Raw genomic sequence first — 24,915 nt, 5'->3', positions numbered from 1 at the left:
TGTTTATTTGTTCTGACCCTAGGAGGGCTTCTTCCAACTGTCTTATTCTCTAGTGCTCTCCTATAAACTGACCAGCCTACAGTTTAGCCTGTATCTTGAGTCTCCTCCTATTTGTCTTTTACCACTACCTCCACTGTTATTCAGAGTGCCCTTAGGCATGAACCTCTCCATGCTCCACTGCAAATGAAGTCAGTTCTTTGGGAAGAGACGAGGAGCTGTCTGTTTTATGTCCTGCTTCTCCCTCCAGGCAAAATCTCTGTGCCAGGGCTCTGAAACCAGGACAGTGGCATGCTGCTCTCGGAGTGACAGCCCAGCACTAGTAGCTGAGCACTTAGTGGAGGAGAGGGCAGCACTCTGAGGTCCTCTCAGCATGCCTCTGCTGGCCTGGAATCACCACCTCATGAGCCAGGGCAAGGTTGATCAGGGGCTCAGTATTCTTTGCATGCTGCACCCAAAGTAGAGCCTCCATTACCTCAGCGGGAGCTATATGGAAGAAGAGAGCCCCACCCTTCAAACGTGGGCCTTATCCTCAGGAACAGGTAGCTGGAGACAAGATGAGAAATACTGATATCCTGTTCCTTCCAGGAAAAAAGCCCTATGGCTGGGAACTGGGAGGGGAGGGAGTCCTGTATTCTTGACTGCAGTTGTCTGGAGTGGAGGCTTCTATGCCACTCAGCTTTGTTGAGCTGAGAATGTGACAGGAGTGAGGAATTAAAATGCCACAGATTTCACCTTTCTTATAACTGCATTTTCATTGATTTTCTTAGGTTTTTTTTTTTTAATTTGTTGATTATCCTTAAGACCATTGTCATGTAACTGAGAAGTCAGGATTTAAGGGCTGATTATGATTATTGAACCATTATATAGATATTCCTCTTTACTTTCAGGTGTATCAGAGTAGACAGAGGGAAATATCTGAAATCTGAACTGTAATGCAGCTGCCTTGATCTTTGATAATGATTGTATAGCCTTTACCTTGTGCCCTTGCAATTGCAAAAACCTTGTGACTAACCTTCACTTGTACCCATTTATCCAGTTTTTCGACTTTAAAGTTTTAGGATCACTAAAGACAGCCCCTAATGTTTATTAATGAAGGGTCTTGGGGCAACCCAGAGTCCAAAGTTATCTTGATAACAGAAGCTGGATCTAACCAAAGTGGGCCTGCCTGACATGTGCAGTAGCTTAGACTTTAACCTTCGATTACCTATACCTCATTATAATACTAAAAATCATACCCATCATCATACTAAGGCCACCATTTTCTTACATATGTTTTGTAACTAAGCATGTAATCAGTCTGTGCATACTCAATAATTAAATCAGCTCTGATTACATCATTTGGGGCCAGTGTGCTTATAATCCTAAAACCTGCCCATGTTTTGATACTATAAAACTATCAAAATTACTGCAGTTTAGAAAGACAGGTTTTGGGTCTGATAGGCCATCTGCTTTCCTTCTTCATGCACAGCTATAGCCTCTTTCTTTCTTTTAAACCCCAGTGTCTCAGGAACTGGTCATTTGAGTGCATCAGGCAAAGAATTAGCACCTTGATCCAGTAACAGAGGCTTTAAATGGTTGGGTTTTTGTTTTGTTTTAAAAAATAATAATAATAATTTTCACCAGTTTCACTGGTGAGGAGATCAGTGACTGCCCCTCACACTGTCATGCTGGAAGCCGTTTTCTCTTCTGTCAACTCTTTTTGTTTTATTTAGTCAGATATTTTTATTTGTAATTGCCTCTCTGGATTTTTCTTTATAGATAATAGCATTGCAAAAACATATAAATCTTATTTTATCTTGGGAGCATGTGTAAAAACTGACTTTCCATAATTAAGCACATAGCCCTCTATCCTCTTTTAAGAACTCACCATGGCCTTCTGTAGCTTCATTTTTCTTTTTCTGTTCTTTCTTTCTTTGCTGTTTATTGTCAAGTATTTCTCTCTCTCCTTCTTTATCTATCTATATATACACACATATATATATTCTTTTTAAGCAGTTTTATTCACACACCATACGGTCCATCCAGAAGTACAATCAGGAGCTCTTGGTATTATCACAGAGTTGTGTTTTCATCACCACAATCAATTTTAGGACATTTTCATTGCTCCAAAAAAGAAAATCCCCATATCCCTTATATCACCCTGTTATTCATACTTAGCATTGGTGTCCTACCTTGGTTATACTTGATGAAAGAATATTAAAATATTACTATTAACTAAGGTCCATAGTTTATATTGTGTATTTTTTTCCATATGCCACCCTGTTATTAACACCTTGTAGTAGTGACATACGTTTGTCCAGTGTTTACATGGAAAAAAATTTTTATATTTGTACTAGTAACCACATTCGTTGCCACAACAGGTTCCATGTTTCACCCTCTAGCTTTCCCTCTAGGGACTACACTACCCTAAACTTCCCCTTTGAACAACAATCACACGCACCTTTCAGCGCTGTTAATTACACTCATGATAATGTGCTATACCATCACCTCTATCCATTTTCAAATATTTACAATCAACCTTATTAAAAACTCTGCACAAATTAACATCAACTCCCCATTCTCAACCCTCATTCTATCTCCTGGTAACCTATATTCTAGATATCAACTTGAGTTTGCTCATTGTAATTAGTTCGTATCATTGAAATCATATAATATTTGTCCTTTTGGGTATGGCTTATTTCATTCATCATAATGTCCTCAAGGTTCATCCATGTTGTCACATGCATTAGGACTTCATTTCTTCTTAGAGCTGAATAATATTCCATTGTATATATGTACCACATTTTGTTTATACACTCATCGGTTGATGGACACTTGTGTTGTTTCCATCTTTTGGCAATTGTGAATAATGCCACTATGAATATTGGTATGCAAATGTCTGTTCTGCTTTCAGTTCTTTTGAGTGTTATACTTAGTAGCATGATTGCCATATCATATGGAATTCTCTACTTAGCTTCCTGAGGAACCACCAAACTGTCTACCGAAGAGGCTGTGTATCACTATATTCCTACTAGCAGTGAATAAATGTTTCTGTTTTTCCACATGCTCTCCCACACTTGTAGTTTTCTGTTTTTTTTTTGTTTTTTTTTTTTATAGTGTCCTCTCTAGTAGGTACAGAATGATACCTCATTGTGGCTTTGATTTGCATTTCCCTAATAGCTAGTGATGTTGAATAACTTTGCATGTGCTTTTTAGCTATTTGTATTTCCTCTTTGGATAAATTTCTATTCAAGTCTTTTGTCCATTTTTAAATTGGGTTGTTTGTCTTTTTATTGATGAGTTATAGGATTTCTTTATATGTTCTGGGTATTAAACCCTTATCAGATATGTGGTTTCCAACTATTTTCTCCCGTTGAGGAGGCTACTTTTCTCCTTCTTGACAAAGTCCTTTAAAGCACAAAAATACTCACTTTTGAGGCGGTCCCATTTATCTATTTTTTCTTACATTACTTGTGCTTTGGGTGTAAAGTCTAAGAAAGCACCACCTACTACAAGATCTTAAAGATGCTTCCCTACATTTTCATTTAGGAGTTTTATGGTCATGGCCAAATATTTAGGGTTTGACCATTTGATACCAAACATTTAGGTATTTGATCCATTTTGAGTTAATTTTTGTTTAAGGTGTGAGATAGGGGTCCTCTTTCATTCTTCTGGATATGGATATCCAGTTCTTCAAGAACCATTTATTGAAGACTGTTCTGGCCCAGTGGAGTGGACTTGGCAGTCTTGTCGAAAATCATTTGATCTTAGATATGAGGGTCTGTTTCTGAACCTTCAATTCAGTTCCATTGATCAATATGTCTGTCTTTATGTCAGTACCCAGAAGTTTGACCACTGTCACTTTGTAATAAGTTTTTAAACTCAGGAAGTATAAGTCCTCCAACTTCTTTTCCTTCTTTTCAAGATGTTTTTGGCTATTCGGGGCCCCTTACCCTTCCAAATAAATTTGATAATTGGCTTTTTCATTTCTGCAAAGTAGGCTGTTGGAATTTTGATTGGGATTGCATTGAATCTGTAAATCAGTTTGGGTAGAATTGACATCTTAATGATATTTAGTCTTCTAATCCATGAATACAGAATGTCCCTGTATTTATTTAGGTCTTTGATTTCTTTTAGCAATGTTTTGTAGTTTTTTGTATTCAGGTCTTTTACATTGTTGCTTTAATTTATTCCTAGATATTTGATCTTTTTTTTTTTTTTTTTTTTTTTAGCTGCTGTTGTAAATGGAATTTTTTTTCTTGATTTCCTCCTCAGATTGCCCATTACTAGTGTATAGGAACACTACTGATTTTTGTGTGTTGATCTTGTATCCCATTACTTTGCTGAATTCATCTTTGACCTCTAGTAGCTTTGTTGTAGATTTTTCAGGACTTTTTACAGATAGGATCATGTCAGCTGCAAATAGTGAAAGTTTTACTTCTTTCTTTCTGATTTGGTTGCCTTCTATTTCTTTTTCTTGCCTATCTGCCCTAGTTAGAACTTCTAGCACAGTGTTGAGTAACAGTGGTGACAATGGACATCCTTGCCTTGTTCCTGATCTTACAGGGAAGGCTTTCAGTCTTTCCCCATTGAGTACAACATTAGCTGTGGGTTTTTCATATATGCTCTTTATCATGTTGAGGAAGTTTCCTTCTATTCCTATCTTTTGAAATGTTTTTATCAATAAAGGATGCTGGATTTTGCCAAATGCCCTTTCTGCATCAATCAAGATGATCATGTGGTTTTCCCCTTTGATTTGTTAATGTAGTGTATTACATTAATTGATTTTCTTGTGTTGAACCACTCTTGTATACCTTGATCATGGTGTTTATTTCTTTCAATGTGCTGTTGGATTCAATTTGCAAGTATTTTGTTGAGGTTTTTTTACTTTTATATTAATTAGATTGGGCTGTAATTTTCTTTTCTTATAGTTACTTTATCTGACATTGGTATTAGGGTGAATTCCTAATAGAATGAGATAGGTAGTGTTCCCTCCTCTCCAAATTTTTGGAAGAGTTTGAGTAGGATTGGTGTTAATTCTTCTTGGAATGATTGGTGGAATTCACCTGTGAAGCCGTCTGTCTGGTCCTGCACTTTTCTTTGTTGGGGTGTTTTTGATGACTGATTCATTCTTTTTACTTGTGATTGGTTTGTTGAGGTCTTTTATCTCTTCTAGAGTCAGCATAGGTTGTTTGTGTGTCTCTGGAAAATTGTCCCTGTCATCTAAGTTGTCTAATTTGTTGACATACAGTTGTCATATATCCTCTTGTATCTTTTATTTCTGTGGGGTAATTTCCCCCCTTTTGTTTCTGATTTATTTATTTATTTGCATCTTCTCTCTTTTTGTCTTTGTCAACCTAACTAAGGGTTTGTCAATTTTATTGATCTTCTCAAAGAAACAACTTTTGGTTTTGTTCATTCCCCCTATTGTTTTTTATTGTTGTTGTTGTTGTTCTCAGTTTCATTTATTTCTCTAATCTTCGTTATTTCTTTCCTTCTGCTTGCTTTGGGATTAGTTTGATGTTCTTTTTCTAGTTCCTGCAGGTGTGTAATTAGGTCTTTGATTTTAGCTCTTCTTTTTGAATGTAGGCATTTTAAGGCTATAAATTTCCCTCTTAGCACAGCCTTCAGTGCATTCCATAAGTTTTGATATGTTGTGTTCTCATTTTCATTCATCTCAAGATACTTACAGATTTCTCTTGCAGTTTCTTCTTTGACCCACTCATTATGTGTGCTGTTTAACGTGCATGTATTTGTGAATTTTCCAGGTCTCTGCCTGTTTTTTATTTCCAGCTTCATTCCATTATGATCAGAGAAAGTGCTTTGTATAATTTCAGTCTTTTAAAATTTATTGACGCCTATTTTGTGACCCAGTGTGTGGTTTATCTTGGAGAATGATCCATGAGCACTTGAGACGAATGTATATCCTACTACTTGGGGGTAGGATGTTCTGTACATATCAGTTAGATCTAGTTCATTTATCACACCAGAAAAGAGCTGAGGGAGCTATGCTAAGATCAGCCAAAACAGACTTTAAATGCAAAACTGTTAAAAGAGACAAAGAAAGACATTATATTTTAATAAAAGGGACAATCCACCAAGATTGTTTCAAATTCTGTTTCCTTATTGATTCTCTGTCTAGATGTTCTATTAATGAGAGTGGTATATTGAAGTCTCCAACTATTATTGTAGAGACAGCTATTTCTCCCTTCAGTTTTGCCAGTGCTTGCCTCATGTGTTTTGAGCACCCTGGATTAGATGCATAAATATTTATGATTGTTATTTCTTCTTGATGGATTGTCCCTTTTATTAAAATATGATGTCTTTCTTTGTCTCTTTTAACAGTTTTGCATTTAAAGTCTGTTTTGGCTGATCTTGGTATAGCTTCAACTCTTTTCTGCCTGCTGTTTGCATTGAATATCTATTTCCATCCTTTCAACCTATTTGTGTCTCTGGGTCTAAAGGGAGTCTTTTGTAGTCAGCATATAAATGGATATATTTTTTTAAATCCATTCTGCCAAAACCTGAATCTTTTGATTGGGGAGTTTAATCCATTAACATTCAGTGTTATTGTACTTTCTTCAACTGCCTTTTATGTATCCTTTGCCTTTTATATGTTATATGTTGTTTTTGTCTCTCTTGTTACTGTTTTAGTTACCCTCACTGATAATCTTCATTTCCGTACTCTCCTGCAAGTGTCTCTCCTGTCTTTTCCTTTCATGCTGCTAAACTCCCTTTATTATTTCTTATAGGGCAGATCTCTTGCTGACTAACTCTCTTAGTCTCTGTTTATCTGTGAATAGTTTAAATTCTCCCTCATTTTTGAAGGTCAGTTTTGTTGAATAAAGAATCCTTGGCTACTTTATATATAAATTTATTTTTCTTTGTTGCTAGGGTATTAGTATAGTTAGAAGGAAAGAATTGAAATGGTGGAACTGTAACCCATAGCATCCTTTGAAATTTGTTCTATAGCTACTTGTTACATTTTAATTTGAAAGCTATACCTGTTTGTATATAGGTTATATTTCACACTAAGGAAATAACTGAAACTATGGTACTATAACTCGTAATAACTTTAGAAATTTCTTATGTATCTACCTGTTAAATCATACTTTGAAAGATAATACCTTTTTTTATATATGTTATGTTTCATAATAAGGAATTAACTGAAACTGTGGAATTGTAACCTATAATATTCTTTGAAATTTACTCTCTATTTGTTAAATCGCACTTGGAAAGCTATCACTTTTATGTATATGTGTTTTATTCTACAATGAAAATATATGATAAAAAAAAAAGAATGCTTGACTGGCAGTTTTTCTCTTTCAGTATCTTAAATATATCATATCGCTGCCTTCTTACCTTCATGATTTCTGATGAAAAATTGGCGCTTTGTCTTACTGAACATCCCTTGTATGTGATGAATCGCTTTTCTCTTGCTTCTTTCTGAATTCTCTCTTTATCTTTGGAATTTGACATTCTGATTAGTATGTATCTCAGAGTAGAACTGTTTAGATTTATTCTGTTTGGAGTATGTTGTGCTTCTTGGGCATGTATTTGTCTTTCTTAAGAGTTGGGAAATTTTGGGCCATTATATCCTCAGGTATTCTTTCTGCCCATTTTCCTTTCTCTTCTTCTTCTGGGACACCCACAATACATGTGTTTGCACACTCTGTGTTGTCATTCAACTCCCTGTGACCACTCAGTTTTTTCCATTCTTTTCTCTATCTGTTTTATCTATAAGATTTCGGATTCCTGTCTTCTAGTTTGCTGATCCTTTCTTCTGCCTGTTAAAATCTGCTATTGTATGCCTTTAGTGTATGTTTAATCTCATCTATTGTGCCATTCATTCCCATAAGTTTTGTTATTTTTCTTTGCATGGTTTCAAATTCCTCTTTATGCTCACCCAGTGTTGTCTTAATATCACTTATCTCTTTAGCCGTATTTTCCTTCATCTCCTTGAATTGATTTAGGAGATTTGTTTGAACATCTTTGATTATTTGTTCCAAATTCTGTGTCTCCAACTTAATTCGTTCCTTGATTGGCTGTATCGTCCTGTTTCTTTGTATGGCTTGTAATTTTTTGCTGATGTCTAGGCATCAGATTATCTTGATGGTCAGTTTCTCTTTCTTGCCTAGGGTTTTGTTGATTGGCTTTGTGTTAAGGCTCTCTTTGACACTTGGTTCAATTTATTCTAGTTCTTTAGACTTCCCCATGTTTAACTGATCAAAACAAGGCCAGGGACCCACAAAGGGAGCACAGACCAGTACCAGAGAGCCATGTGGAGAGGATCAGGAATGACAATGTTGACTACTACTACTTCTCCCCCTCCCCCTCCTCCCTTCTTCTTCCTCCCTTCCTTCTCCCTTCTCCCTCCTTCTTCTTTCTCCTCCTCCTCCTCCTCCTCCTCCTCGTCCTCTCCCCAAAGCTGCACTTTCCTGACCTTTCCAGAAGATGGCACTCTTTGGCAAGCCTTTCCCAGCGTCCCTAAGGAAGGACTGTATTTTTTCAGTGTCTACTAGGTTGTGTTGAAACAATGGCTGCAGAGATCCCTGTTCCAGGCAGGCTAGAACTGGTGTTGAGAGCCAGAACCCAGCAGTCCAAACTCACCAGTCAGAAGCCATGCTCACCACTTAACCCTGTTGTTCACTAACCCTCCTTCCAGGGTAGGAAAGCCTTCACTCCCCGCTCCATCCACAGCAGCCAGCCACTGACCATACCTGAGGCTGTTTGCCTTGAGGATGGGGTATGGGAGCTGGCCAACACTGCGGGAGTGATGCACACAGTTCTTGCCGCAGCTTCTCAGTCTCCCTGAACCACTCTTTCCTGGATGCTGTACACTGCTCCCCTGGACTCTGGAGTCCCAGAACAGTTGATTTGGATGGTTCTGCCTGTGCACAGGAAGACTGTTTCTTGTAGCTCCCTATTCCACCATCTTCTCCAAAGCAGCCTCCTCCTGTCAGTTTTTGTGCATCACGTATTTTGAAGCTGTCTTCTAATGTAAGTAGACATTTAGAATTGCTTAAATTCTTAGTGAATTGACCCACTCCGCCTTTCTTTTGCATGCTCTTTTTCCAGGCTTTTGCTTTTAACTTACGTAAAATGTATTTATAGTGAGTTTCTTATAGACATAATATACCTGGCACATTGTTTTTTTCTTTTTTTCATCCACTCTGATAGTTTTTAATTGGTTTGTTCAGGCTGTTTATAGTTAATGTAGTTATTGTTATATTTGGGTTTAGGTTTACATTTTATTACTTTTTTCCCACTCATTCCTTCTGTTTTCTATTCTTGTTTCCCCCTTTCTGCTTCCTTCTTGGTTATAAAAACATATTTGAGTATTCCCTTTTAATTTCTGTTGTTTTTGACAGTCTCTTTGTATCAGGTTTTTGTTTTTGTTTTGTTTTGTTTTTGTTTGGTTACTCTGGGAATTTACTTTATACATACTTAACTTTTCTTAATCTACTTAAAATCAGTATTTCTCCACTTCAAGTGGATCCTTTAACCTTCCCCCATTATGTTTTCGTTGTCTTTTGCTTTCATCTACGTATGTTGAAACCTCATTAGACGCTGATACAAATTTTATTTTCAACAGTTAAACTTATTTCAAAGAACTCTGTAAAAGAAGGAGTCTTACTTTGTTAAGTCAGAAACTGAAGAGTCTGAGATGTTACCTTACTTTCACAGATACACACAACAAACACAAGTGCACACACAGAAACACCAGGCATCTTTGTTAGAGATCACAACTTTTACTTAACAAAAATTGGCAGCCAGACCTAACATTGGCAGCATTAGTCCCATCACACCTAGACTTGCAAACAGTGTGACAAAAGCCAGATTGATAAAACCTACACACGCAGTGAGATTTCACTGAAGGGAAGTCACCCAAAAAATGTGAGTTTCTCCATTTTTATAGAAATGAGATAGTTTTTCCTCAGAGAGAGGGAAGGATCCTGGGTCTTTCCCCTTTGGAATCTAAATAAACCTCTCCTGAAGAAAAATAATAATAGTGTCTCCAAGTTACAATCCAGGGTCTTCTCCTTTTTGAAATGTAAACATATAGGAAGATAGTGTTCTAAGTCCTTCAGGAGGTCTTGGGGCTATTAAATCACCTTTTCCCTTAATGCAGGTTCCTACCTTTGAATGTAGCCATTTGGTTCCAGGGAGGCAAGAGATGGTTTATTATCCTTTAGATAGAAGCAGTTACTTCCACCATTAGGGAAATAAATGGCTATAGATCTAATGCTTGTGGCATGTGAAAACTAAAATATTTCTGGGAGAAATAAAGGCAAAAATTATTTCTCTTCATAGTATATCAATTTCTGTGGCTCAGGAGGTTGAAACTTTAGAGGAACACTGAGAAATCCAGGATAGATTTTTTCCACCACATTTATTTACCCAAGTATTTACTATTTCTTGTGCTCTTCCTTCATTACTAATATTCCTAATTTTCTTCTGGTTTCATTTGCCTTCTGTCTGGAAATTTTCCTTTAGCAATTCTTTTAGAACATGTCTGTTGGAAACAAATAGTTCTCTTAGTTGTCCTCCATCCAGGAATGTCTTTATTTCATGTTCATTTCTGAAAGATATTTTCACTGGATATGGAATCTTGGGTTGACAGTTCTTTTCTTTCAACACTTGAAAATGTGCTATTTCTTCAGGCTTATGTAGTTTCTGATAAAAAAAAATTTACAATCATTTGAAGTGTTGTCTCCCTCCAATTAATGCATCATTTTTCTTATCTGCTTTAAAGATTTTTTCTTTGTCTTTAGATTTCAGCAGTTTGATTCTGATGTGCCTGGGCATGTATTTCTTTTAATTTATTGTGTTTGGGGTTCACTGAGTTTCTTGACTCTGTAGTTGCATGATGTTTGCCAAATTTGGGAAGCTTTCAACCATGATTCTTTTGTATATTCGTTCAGCACCACTTACGCCTTTTGGTATTATCTCTGATGCTCAATCTTTTTATTTTTTCTGTTATCCAGAGTGTAGTTTTTTTTATGGGTCGTTAAGTTCAATGACTGTTTCCTCTTGTCACCTCCATTTATTTTGCTAGTGAGTCCATTCAGTGAATTTTTTATTTCAGCTATAGTATTTTTCAGTTCTAAAATTTCCATTTGTTTATTCTTTATTTCTTTTATCTGTTTACTGAGACTTCTGTCTATACATTTGTTTCAAGATTATTCTTCTTCTTGGAGCATTTTTTTAAAAGTTGCTTTGAAGTCTTTGTCAGATAGTCTCTATCATGTCTGCATTGTCACCTATCTTTTCTTGTGTGAGTTAAGATTTTCCTAGTTCTTCATATGCCACGTAATTTTGGGTTGTATTCTGTATGTTGTGAATATTGTATGAGACTCTGAGTCCTCTTTAAGTCATATGGAGAAAGTTGATAACTTTTTCTATAAGGCAGTCAGCCTGATTGGGTTCAGGTCACAAGTTTTAACCAGCCCTCTGTGGATTGTAGTCTCAAAGTCATTTCTGTTTTCAAAGGCTTTTCGTTGCTCCCTGGCTCTGTTCCATGTGTGTACCAGCCAGTGACCAGTCTGGGATTTGGATAGTGGTCTGTCCTTTAGTTGTGTTCTCAAAATCTTTGGTATCCTGTTCAGGATCAGATCCATGCAAGTCCAGTTTGGAGGTAGGCCTAGAAATTCGTAAACAGCTTTATGGGGTTGCTTTCCTGAGCCTCCCTTTTCAGTCCTCTGGCCAGAAAGCTGGGGATTTGTTCACTCCACTGTGCTGCACACTTCCTTGCAACTGCACCCATATCCTGAGCCCAGCAGCATGAGGGCAGAAGAGGACAAAAAGCAACTGGGGTTCACCCTATCCTCAGCTCTTACAATCGGAAAAGATTCCCTTCCCTCAACATTTTAGGGCTATAGGTTTTCACTGTAGCTGCTATCACTGACACCACTGCCCCCATGACGGAATTGTCTGGAAGTCAAGATGTGAGAAAATAGAGAAAAGAAAAACAAAGTCGAACAGGAGATTTCCTCCATTCTCTCTGACCTTTGGAAGACTCTTTTCCTACTCCCTGAGCCAGAGCTGAAGGCCTCTTACTCTTTCTGTTCTGACCAGTGTCCACGTAATGGGTTTAGGCTGGAATTTACCAGAAGGAAATAAAGTGATAAACTCATTGCCAGTTTGGTAGTATTTCAAATTCTGGTTGTCTTCTCCAGTCTGCCTGCTACTGTTTACTTTTCAGTGTCCTCCAATAGTTGAAGCAAATCCCAGTTGTTGGGAAATAAGCACTTGTTACCACCTCCAGGGGAGGAGTACTACTGATGGAGGATGGCAAGAACATAATGGTGCCAGTCAGCATGTTCTCAACCCAGGCCACGGTTTGCATGGGTCAAGTTCACCAACAAAAGCATGACTTACACAGGCACTGGATAGAACAAGACTTTGCTCATATAGATAAGAGACAGCAGGATCAGTTTCACTGGTGGATGTTGGTCCTCCATGGATAGCAAAGTCTCCCCTCACAGCCTACATAGGGAGATGGTCTGCACACACCCCTCTCATGCTAAAGGTGATGGATTCCATACTGTCCCCACTAAGACCAGATATAGCAGTGGGGCTGGCCAAGTGCCATAAATGCACACACTTAGCCAAGCAGTCTCCATGAATGTTTACATGTATTCAAGACAAAAGGGGTAGGAATGTACCAGCAGACCACCATCTGCTAAGGATTGTTTTACAAGACACCCCAAGGAGTGAGTCACTGTACATTCATCATCCACCCTAGGCACCAGGCTGACACATCTGATCCTGAGCACAAGGTTTATTGTGGGTCACAGGGAAAGGCTACAGGGTGCACTTGGGCTGGCCCCTTCCATACCAGTTGTCATATTATTTTATCCGTAAACATTTCATTATTTCTCTCTAAAAGGTAAGACCTTTTAAAAAACATAATCACAGTATTGTCACATTGAGAAAATTATCAGTATTTTTTTTTTCTTTTCATAGACTATCTGAATTATCTACTTTCATCTCTTTATTTTACAGATACGGAAATGAAGGTCTACAGAGGTTAGGTGATTGTTCAGGTACATGTGAAATGTTTTAGTATAGTAGTTTTATCACTGGGACACAGAAGTAACTTGCTTGCAATCTCAATGTTCATCTTTAAGCAGATGAGTGTAAAAACCTTGTTCTCCACTCTAGACCACATTCTAAATGTGCTTAGAATAGAGCATTTGGTAGGAGTGATTCAACAGAACAAAAACACAAACTAGATGGATTTGGTTTTTCTGTTAAAAGGAAGAAGGAGGAAAGTAACATATTCTTAGCATCTATTGCGAGATCTTACTTAGAGTATTTAATTTGACTGCATCTACTAACATTCTACTCAAATGCTCCTACCCTATTGAATTTTCTCTACTTTCTTTATCTCTGAAAAATCTCCTTTAACCCTACAACATTTTTTAATTGCATTTTTATTGAGATATATTTACATAACATACAGTTGTTCAGGGTGTACAATCAGTTGTTCATAGTTGTGCATTGATCACCACAATCAATCTTTGAACATTTTCATTACTCCAAAAAATTAAATAAAAATTAAAATAAAAAAGAACATCCAAAACATTCCATTCCCTTCCTCCCCCCATTGTTCATTTACCTTTTTTTCCACAATCATTCAATGTTTTTTTAACTTTATCAAAAAATTAAATATCAGTAATTTCTTGATATTATCAAATAGTAAACAAATTCTGAATTATCTCATAAATGTTTTTTAAACTTTAATATAATTTCAAATCAACACAGAGTGCAGTTGATTGGTTCATAAAATCCTTTCGTCTGTAAGTTCCCCCTTTGTCCTTTTTTTATTAATTGAAAAAACTATCCTGTAGAGTTTCTCACACACTAGATTTTGTTGTTCGCATCCCAGTGGTATAGTTTATCATGTTCCTGTCACCTCTGTTGCCTGTGAATTGGGAACTGGATTTAGACGTTTGATCTAATTTAATTCAGTCTGTTTGCCATGCCTCCTTTCTGTGTTTTTGTGAAGTTATTAATCATTGATGAGCAATGCCTATTCATTGGGGAGGGGGGGGCGGTGCTTGCAAAATGGTGACATTCGAATTCTGATATCCTTCATTATATTACCTGGAATATTTCTATAAAGAGAATTCTCCTTCATAATAATCTCTTTAATTATCTGGTGATACCATTTGTGTTAGAAAGGCAGAATAAATGCTTTATTCTTTCCCTTTAAAAAAAAAACTGCTTTCAAAATAGTTATTTGGTTCAGTAGCATCTTTTAAAGGTGACAAATTAGCTTTTTTTGTTTGTTTCTAGTGTCATGAACTCATAGGTGTAACCATATTTGTGTTGGTTCATTGTCCCATTTTTAGCCAGTGGGAGCCTTCTCAAATGATTTGCATCCTGACACACCCCTAGTAACCTTTGATAGCTTCTTTCCTATATGGTAAGATGTTGCAAGGTTATATTAGACATTTACTGCTCCAGATCTGGAATTGGCCATTCCTGTAAGGATGCTACAGATATTCATTATTAAGATTATATCATGAATTCATATCAATGCTTTTGTTTTAAATTCAGGACTATAAATTCGAACTGCAACTGTTTCTTCAACTTTTAAGCACTGATGAGGGATAGATGGGAGCAATTCATACAGCCAAACCAGATATAAATTTCATGACATATATTTATCCATTCATAATATTATTATGCTAAAATATGGAACAGATCAAAGTAGATGCCCTAAAACATTTTCACAGAATCCTTTTCCTTTGCCTGCTCCAGGCTCCTCAAAACTTAGTTGTCTGCTCCTCCCTGCATTCATTCTTTAGAAGTTTTTTTGGTTTGCTAAAGCTGTTGGAATGTAATTTCCCAAAAATGGGTTGGCTTTTACAATGGGGATTTATTAGCTTACAAATTTGCAGTTCTAAGTCCATGAAAATGTCCAAATTAAAGCATCAATAGGAAGATACGTTCTCTGAAGAAAGGCTGCCAGCATCTGGACACCTCTGTCACATGGGAAGGCACATGGCTGGTGTCTGCTGGTCCTTCTTTCTGGGTTCTGTTGCTTTCAGCTTCTGGCTTCAGTGGCTTCCTCTCTCAGCTCTTCTGGGAGCTTTTTCTCTCTGCTTTTTCTGTCCTTTACCCTCTCATAAAAGACTCCAGTAAAAGGATTGAGACCCACCTTGATTGGGCTGGGTCACATCTCAGTTGAGTTAACCTAACCAAAAGGTCCCACTCACAACAGGTCTGCACCCAAAAGAATGGATTAAAAAAAAGTGGCCTTTTCTGGGGTACAAAGCAGCTTCAAAACAGTACAGAAGTCTTAAGCTCTAACAAATCCAACAGAAAGGAATTTATCAGTGACTCATGTAAAATCCAATGTTTAGGTCCAGCTCTAACTTCTTCCCTGAATTCCAGACTAGAATGGACAACTTCATATACAAATTTACACCTGGTTATTCCCCTTGGAGGTATCACTAACACAACATGCCTAAAATAGAAGTATTTTTTCCCCTCTATCATTAACCCCTGCCAAAACCAGCTCTTGCTCCTGTATTTCCTAACTTATTTTGTGAAAATGCCATCCACTCAATCATACATGTTGAATCTCAGGTCAGACTTGGATCTTACCCTTCGCTACTCTCCAACCCCATCACCCCACCCCACCCGTAGCACAAAATCTTGCCCTGATAAATACTTCTCAGATGCGTTTTCTCAATCCACACTGCTGCTAACTCAGTTCACTTTTATTCTGTGTCATACCTGTACTGTTGTAAGAATCACTCTCTAATCTCCTCGCTATACTACCACCAGCCTACTCTTTCTAAAATGTAAATCCAACTATACTGCTCCCCAGAGGCTACCCATATCTATTGAAATAAGGTTCTGGGACCTCAGTATGACATAAACATGGTAAACTTGAACAAATTAATTTTCCAGTTAATTTGTTGAAATGATTTGTTGGAATCACTTTCTACATCTGTCAAATGAGAGAGCATTATCATCCACCTCATGTTACATAACATCTGAAGCCCCTAGTGTTTCATCTGGCACATGGAAAATAGTCAGCTAGTACAGAAAACTTCACATGCAAATGTCCACCTGGATGTTCCTTTAAGAGGCATCTTAAACTTAGTATGTCCCTCTTCTTACCCTTCTTTTCTGTCCTTGTTTGATTTTCATTACAATATGGGGTGGGAATGAATTGATATCAGTTGGCAGTTTTAACATAAGTAAAACCTTGTTTATATAGCTTGGAAAGTTAGCATTTGGTCTTGAGGTGAGGCTGGATATTTAAACATGGAAATTCTTATTAAATATCAAGCTTTTCTATCCTCCCAAATTATTTTTGAGATTAGCTGTCTCATTACTTTCTCCTTACTCCTTTTAGGCAGCCACCTCACTTTACATGCTAACAGCTACTCCATTTGAATCTCAGATCTTCTCCTTTTTATCAGCTAATCTTTATATCACAATATACATATACAAAATTTGCTTTTTCATATAAGTAGATACAGACCTTTTGAAATTTGATCCCAATTTCATTTTTAGTCATACTTTTTTTGGGTTAGTAATAGCTAACATTTATTGAATACTTACTTCATGTAAGAATTTGCTCATTTAATCCTGTTGATACCCTGGAAGCACAATTTCCATTATTTCTGTTTACAGTTGAAAAAAGTAAAGCATAGTAAGGAAAAGTAACTTGACTAAGCTCTAATGCCTAGCTGATAAATGGAGGAGTCAATTCAAAACCCATGATTTGTCCAGTTTAAACCATTCCACTTTAACAACTAGGCACTAGGCTTTACCACTATTTGGTAAAGAATTTTTCAGCCCAACTACAAATCAAAATCATAGGGTTTTTTTTTTTCCCCTAATCTGTATTATTCAGCAACTGTCACTTTCAAAAACATGTATAATATTTCATCAGTAGTTTGGAATTAAAAAGGGTAGGAAGGAAACTATTTCTGAATTACTAAACAGTTCAAATTGCAAACATTTATTTGCTGTATAAATTCTAAAGTAGTCACTGTTTTAAGTAGTATGTATCTTTACTTGAGAATTTTAGATGAGCTCCAGATTAGTTATATAATTACACACTTAAATATTCATCTACAGCCATGGAGATACGTGAGATATGTTTTTAACAGAATTAACTAATTTATAATATTTCAAGTTCCACTCAGCATTCTGAATTGTTCAGTATTATGTTAAGACTTCTTCAGATCACATAATTTCATCTTTTCCAAGTATGGCTGCATTATGATATTTCAGTATTTCGAAAATGTGTTTGTCTATGTAATTTTTTATTAGAGCACATCATGGGACTAAGTTTCCACAGATGTGTTGAAAAATGCATGTAGCAAATATGTGACATGCAAGGCATATCACAGTCTAATCCTAATCTTCCTTTCTAACCTCTGTCGTCTATCTCCAGCTCTGTCAGAGTTTGTGCAGTGTATTTGTAACCACTGCATTGAATAAGTATGATTTGCAGGATGTTCCTCATAATCAGTCTTTATTTTTGTCTTCCACTCTCCATCAAAATTTAATTTGTGGGGTTAGTTCTTCCCGTCTCCCTGGAGGGCAAATCTTAATAACTTTTCTGGTCACTTGCAGGAAATAAAAATAATCTGTCCAAGAACTAATGAACTATTCAAAGTCAAAACTTTTCCTCCTTTTCCACCTCAGGCCAACTACAAGCTGCAGTGAAGAGTGGGGTTTGGCTGGCTTCTGTGTTTCCCAACTTTGACCTTTTACTTCTTCCTATTTGCTATGGTTTCTGGCCCCTCCAGGATTGGGAGAGACAAGAGCCGAATAAGAAGAAAAGGTCTTGAATAGTATTTAGAAGCAGCAGCAGCTACTAACCCTTATATAGCATATAGCATTTATTGCCTGCCAGGCACTGTTCTAAGCACTTTGTATGTATTAGGTCACTTAATCCTCAGAACTCTATGAGATAGATTCTATTATCCCTGTTTTACTGCTGAAGAAACTATAGTACAGAGAGTTTAAGTGACCTGCCTAAGGTCCCATAGCTATAAATGGTAGAACCAGGATGCAGAGCATACTGGCTCCAGAGTCTGTGCTTTTAACCCTGTACTACTTTCTTCACCAGTGTTTAAATCAGAATTGCCCTTTAGATTTTTTTCAAATGTGGCCCACCTTGCTATAGACCTGGAACGCCTTTCCCTTGCAGAGGAGTAGGACAGAGTGGAGTGGGGTTTGAAACTCACAACACAGTGATCTCTCTCACCAGAAACCTTTTCCTGATCTTTAACTCTTAGAAGGTCGAAGATGGGTGGTTGTAACTCAAGGTTGAAAGTAATTTTCCACTATCTCCTTGGCGAGGAGATCTTGCACCTCAACTTTGGAAGTAGTACTGTTGTTTGAGGCCTCCACTGAAACCGAGATTGAGGTGGTTCCCTTTTTTTTTTTTTTTTTAATCTTCATTTTATTGAGATATATTCACATACCACGCAGTCATACAAAACAAATCGTACTTTCGATTTTTACAGTACCATTACATAGTTGTACATTCATCACCTAAATCAATCCCTGACACCTTCATTAGCACACACACAAAAATAACAAGAATAATAATTAGAGTGAAAAAGAGCAATTGAAGTAAAAAAGAACACTGGGTACCTTTGTCTGTTTGTTTCCTTCCCCTATTTTTCTACTCATCCATCCATAAACTAGACAAAGTGGAGTGTGGTCCTTATGGCTTTCCCAATCCCATTGTCACCCCTCATAAGCTCCATTTTTATACAACTGTCTTCGAGATTCATGGGTTCTGGGTTGTAGTTTGATAGTTTCAGGTATCCACCACCAGCTACCCCAATTCTTTAGAGCCTAAAAAGGGTTGTCTAAAGTGTGCATAAGAGTGCCCACCAGAGTGACCTCTCAGCTCCTTTTGGAATCTCTCTGCCACTGAAGCTTATTTCATTTCCTTTCACATCCCCCTTTTGGTCAAGAAGATGTTCTCCGTCCCACGATGCCAGGTCTGCATTCCTCCCCGGGAGTCATATTCCACGTTGCCAGGGAGATTCACTCCCCTGGGTGTCTGATCGAGGTGGTTCCCTTTTAACACTCTTTAGCACATGTTCTCCAAATATGTGATTTCATGTCATGCCTTCACACCTTTGTTCATGCACTTGCTCTGAAGGCATGTTTCTTCACTGAATCACAATCCCAGTCAAATTAAACACAGTCTTCAGGCAGAAGCCAGTTTACTGGGATGAAGCAAATGAAAAAGAAAAAACTTGATATATAGCCTTTCCGTTTTTTTCATCCTCCTCTCATTCCTGTGATAGATAAATCAGCAAGTATATTAAATGATGATTTGCTTAGGCCAGTCCTAGCTACTCATGTCTCTTTGTGATTACTTGTCTTGGGGAAGGGTATGAGGAAGGAGCAGGTTTATATTTTGTCTCTCATTATGGTCAAAATAATTATTTGAGTGGCCTTACTTGGCTGCCTTAGCACAGTGCTTTTTGCCTTTTACCCTTTCCACTATGATATCAGACAGGGCACAGTCCCAGACTGATCATTTTATCTACCAGATTAGAATATTCAGTGGCCTGTTTATATTTATTCGGTTGAAATGTTTACTTGTTGCTGTTCTTTTTTCCCATGTTCCTTTACTTGCATAGAACATTCCAAGGAATACTAATGTAATGGGTGGTGTTTTAGTTTCCTAGGCCATTGAAGCAAATACCATGAAATGGGTCAGGTTAAACAATGGGAATTTATTTGCTCAAGGTTTTGAGGCTTAAAGAAAGTCCGTATCAGTGTCATCAGGTAACGCTTTCTTCCCAACGACTGATGACTGACTGACATTCTGGAGCTGGCTGCCAGCAAGCCTTGGCTCCTCTGTCACATGGCAAGGCACATGGAGGTGTCACCTGATCTCTCCCTTCTCTTCCGGGTTCCGTCGATGTCCAGCCCCTTGCTTCTCTCTGTCTGAATTTCACTCTGCTTATAAAGGACCCTAGTTATAATAGGATTAAGACCCATCCTGACTGAAGTAACCTCATCAAAATGTCCTGCTTACAATGGTCTCACACCCACAGGAATGGATTAAATTTAAGAACGTGTTTTTCTGGAGTATATACAGCTTCAATCTACTTTCATTAGGCCCTGTCCAAATAGCATCTCCCCTGTGATGTCTATTCCACCTTGAACATCAAAATTAGGCATTCCATTATTTGCTCTCAGAGAGCACTTTGTTAGAAGTCTGTGCTGCATGCTATTGTTGGTATTTAACCCTTTGTTTTTAAGTGGGGAGAATAATGTACCTACCTGACAGGGATACCGTAATGATCAAATAAATTATCAAAGGGGAAGCATTTAGAACAGTGTCGGGCACATAGAAAGCACTCTTTAATTGTCATTATTTATAAACTATTATTAGTCAAACTATGCAACTCTTTAAAAACATGAACTCAGAAACTCCACTGATTTGATAGTTTGGGGGGCAGGTAAGGGGAATGTATTTTAATACATTCTCTACCTTGAATTTTCTCTCACTGCCATCTTTCAGCATTTTTATTTAGCTCAGTGGCCTCAAGAAAACAATCTAAATAACTTTCCATTTTTAACTACTGCACCATCAATTAATGCTTTACTGTATGTATTTTTTTTTTAGGACACTTCTGATTCATTTGCATCCTTGAAGAGCATCTGTAGAAGAGAAAGGAGAAGATGGGTGTGAAAACATTTACTCATAGCTCCTCTTCCCACAGCCAGGAAATGCTTGGAAAGCTAAATATGCTACGAAATGATGGACATTTTTGTGATATCACTATACGTGTCCAGGACAAAATCTTCCGGGCACATAAGGTGGTCTTAGCAGCTTGCAGTGATTTCTTTCGCACCAAACTTGTGGGCCAAGCTGAGGATGAGAACAAGAACGTCTTGGATTTACATCATGTTACAGTGACTGGCTTTATACCCCTTTTAGAATATGCTTACACAGCCACTCTGTCCATTAACACAGAAAATATTATTGATGTTCTCGCTGCCGCCAGCTACATGCAAATGTTCAGTGTTGCTAGCACCTGCTCAGAGTTCATGAAATCAAGCATTTTATGGAATACACCCAACAGCCAACCAGAAAAGGGTCTAGATGCTGGACAAGAAAATAATTCCAACTGCAATTTTACTTCTCGAGATGGAAGCATTTCTCCAGTGTCTTCAGAGTGCAGTGTGGTAGAACGAACCATTCCTGTTTGCCGGGAGTCCCGGAGAAAGCGCAAAAGCTACATAGTTATGTCTCCTGAAAGTCCCGTAAAGTGTAGCACACAAACAAGTTCTCCCCAGGTATTAAATTCTTCAGCTTCCTACTCAGAAAATAGAAATCAACCAGTTGACTCTTCTTTAGCTTTTCCCTGGACTTTTCCTTTTGGAATTGATCGAAGGATTCAGCCTGAAAAGGTTAAGCAGGCAGAAAATACCCGGACTTTAGAATTACCTGGCCCATCGGAGCCAGGTAGAAGAGTGGCTGATTATGTGACTTGTGAAAGCACAAAATCTAGCTTGCCTCTGGGTACTGACGAAGATGTCCAGGTCAAAGTAGAAAGGTTAAGTGATGAGGAGGTCCATGAGGAAGTGTCCCAGCCTGTCAGTGCATCTCAGAGTTCACTCAGTGATCAGCAGACAGTACCGGGAAGTGAGCAAGTTCAAGAGGACCTTCTGATCAGTCCACAGTCTTCCTCCATAGGTATAATGTCTTCTGTGTTTTTCATGATACTATGAAGTCAATTCAGCAAACTTTTAAGTGCCTGTTAGATACCTATAGGAAGTATAAAAAAGGGCAAAACACAAAAATTGGATTTTCTTTAATGCTATTAGCGTTACAATTTTTTTATTAAGTTCCAGATTGGGAAAGAAAGAATATAGTTAAATAGTATCTGATGTGGCAAAAGCAGAAGGTATAAATTGTGAATCACAATCAAAATTGAAAATGCAAAAAAAAAAAAAAAAAAAGTTTAAGAAAATCCAGTTAATCTTTTTTTATTACAATATTCAGTGAAAACTTACCATGTGCCATACAGTGGGGATGCAAGATGAAAAAAAACAGTCCTTGCAGCTGAGGAGTTATTAGACTAATTGACAAAGCAGATGCATAAATAAATGGTTGAAATGAAATATTAGAAGTGCTAAGCTAGAGATATGAACAGAGTGTTAAGGGTTCACAAAGAACAAGTTAACATTGTATGTTTGAGTTTTTTATTATAGGTCGTACTCAGTAAGTAGGAATTTGCCCAGGGGAGGGAATGGCACTTTTGTGAAGATGAAAAAAAAAAAAAAAAAAAAAAAAAAACTAGCATGTGTAAAAGCAAAAGCACAGAGGTGTGGAAGGTCATTGCATGTTTATAAGCAGCCAGTTCAGTGCAGAATGTTGTGAATAAAGCATGGATGCCTGAAAGTGTGGGGAGGAATGGGACATGAGACAGAAAAAACACCTTGAGAGCAGGTTGTGAGGAGCCTGGGACGCTAGTTTCAGTTAAGATTGCATTAAGCCGCATATAAGAGAATCCCTTCTGTAGTCATTTAAACCAAAAAGGATTTTACTTCTATCACATAAAATGTCCATAAATAGGGAAGTACAGTGGCTGTCCAGTGTGATCAGTGATTCAGGCTCCTTGTTTGTTTATAATCCACTATTCTCACTTTGTCAGTTTCATCCATATGCTTGTTGTGACATGGTTATAAAATGCTCACTTCATTTCATCCTGTCATTCTAAAAAGGTACAGCACTTAGGAAAGCACAAATATTCCCAGAAATCCCTGTAAGACTTCTGCCAGATCATGTCACCTGATCTTTCTTAGCTGCAAGAGAACCCAGGAAGCCATGTATACTAGTTGGGAATATAACTGCCTCAAACAAAATTAGAGGAGAGTAGATACTGGTTATGCAGTTGGCAGTGCCTGCCACAGCTAGGCCAAGTAAACATGGATTTTATCCTAGTGAGTAAGGGAAGCAAGCCTACTTTAAGGGGAATTAAAAATAAAACATTTATAGATATTTTAGGAAGATTTATTTGGTATTGGTATGCAGGGGTTTGGCTCAGCAGAGACAAGAGACTCAGAAACCATTTGCAACACGGTTGTTTCATTATGAATGGAGATGTTTAGAGGAGAACTGAAAAGAAAATGGATATTAAGAGACTTTATAAAGGAAAATTCAATACTACCTGGTGATATTGAATATGTGGATTAAAGGAGTAGGAGGGGGTCAAGTACTCTGGATGACTAGGAAAACAGTGATAACATTTTACTATATTCATTGACTCTAACTCACAATTTTTCATGTTTTATTATCTCTGAAATCCATGTTTGTCTTACAGTTGATCACTTACAGTTACTTTTTTCTTAGTGGTACAAAAAATAATGGTAACCATATAATGGGTGGCATTTTAGAACCCATTAAATATGGTAATTACAGTGTAGAAAATCAGTGCAAGGAGGCGAAAACCCAGTTTTAAGAGAAAATCAGCAAGGTCAATTCAGTGACCAAGCAATATCATGCCATGAAACAGTTGAAAATGCAGATTGGTGAGATCAAAACTGAAGATTACTCTTTGGGTTTTTTTATTTTAGCCATGACAGATTAAATCTCAACGAGAAATATATACCTAAGAGCCAAAACTAAAGGACTCTTCCTTTGGAAATATCTGTGTTAATCATTGGGAATGGAAAGAAGAAAAGCCAGGAAAGAATAATAAAGAGGATTTCTCTAAATGATTGGAGAACCAGGAATTACCCACTATAGATCATATTCTTAAATATGGGTTACGATACTTCTGAAAACTCAAGCAGCCACACATCCAATAAAATATTTGGCAGGAGATCATAGCTAGAGAAGGAACATAAGTAAAATAAACCTTTCATTCACATAAATACAATTTATAGTATATGATATTTTAAATGTAGAACATATAAAGTGGACATAGGAACAACTTCTCTGATCCAAATGTCATATAATTAAATAATCCAAAGGGGGACTTTTCCCCTTGTTTTCATGTCAGTTGCTTGTCACCAGCAATAAATCTATCTTAACTCTAAATCTTCAGACTAAAACAAAACCATACAAAAGGAGTATGTTACTGGGATATACTAGACAGTCAGTACATGTGGGAGGGAGAAAAGGAAGATGTGCATGGTATTTTTTTTTTCATATTGAATAGAGAGTACTTGATTTCACTTACTAATTTATTAAAGAAAATATCTAAGAGGTAGTTATTCTAGGGACTGAGAATATAATGTCTAATATATTCATTATGAATTCTGAAATAACAATAATTTGGTTAGCCATAGTATTTTGCCTATTATTTTTAAGTTCCCTTTGTGGCCAGTTTTCCAGCAGAAGGTTATAAAAGCAGACTCCCCGCCTCCTCCCCCCACCCTCACTGAGGGCAAATAAAAGTAATAAAGCAAATTTAGAGGGGAAAAAAATGACTGCTACATTTGGGTTGGGTCTTAGTTACTCAAAAAGAATAGGCCATCAATTTCTGATAGAGTTTAAGGAAAATTTTTATGTGAGAAGCGTTTCATGGTATGGCTTCATTATTTATCTTGAAGTATTCAATAATCTATATACACCAAATACAAATATAATAGTTCAAGATAATGTCATCTACTGTGCTAACAAAGAAACACTGCATTTCAGTTTTTAAGACTCTACAATCTCTGCCATAAAAGGGAAAGAAAAAAAAAGCGGCAAAGAAATAATTTGACAGTTTTTTTCAGTGGCAGTAGTGAATATATAAACTTGTGGTGGGCAGCTAGGGTAATAATGGGAGAAAGCTGGAATTGCACCATTGTTCATCTGGAGAAGCAGTATAGTCTAACAGTTCAGGCCTTGGAGTCCAACAGGTGAGGATTCTACTATATTTCTGACACTAGATATGTGACTTTGAGCACATTACTTAACCT

At 37.2% G+C, this 24,915-nt stretch overlaps 1 protein-coding gene across 5 annotated transcripts in view; it reads left to right on the top strand.

Annotated features, from left to right (window-relative positions):
- ZBTB44 (zinc finger and BTB domain containing 44) overlaps positions 1 to 24,915 on the top strand; it is a 77,404-nt gene that overhangs the window by 17,744 nt on the left and 34,745 nt on the right. For all 5 annotated transcript variants that reach the window (XM_037841966.1, XM_037841967.1, XM_037841964.1 and 2 more), the window contains exon 2: positions 20,624 to 21,697. In XM_037841966.1, the coding sequence (XP_037697894.1) occupies positions 20,680 to 21,697 (1,018 nt within the window). In that variant the 5' untranslated portion in view covers positions 20,624 to 20,679. The remainder of the gene's footprint in view (positions 1 to 20,623; positions 21,698 to 24,915) is intronic.

This window comes from Choloepus didactylus, chromosome 6 (assembly GCF_015220235.1).
Source record: "Choloepus didactylus isolate mChoDid1 chromosome 6, mChoDid1.pri, whole genome shotgun sequence".
Classification (NCBI taxonomy): domain Eukaryota; kingdom Metazoa; phylum Chordata; class Mammalia; order Pilosa; family Megalonychidae; genus Choloepus; species Choloepus didactylus.
Note: the sequence above shows the minus strand (reverse complement) of the source record. Positions and strands in the feature narration are given on the sequence as shown.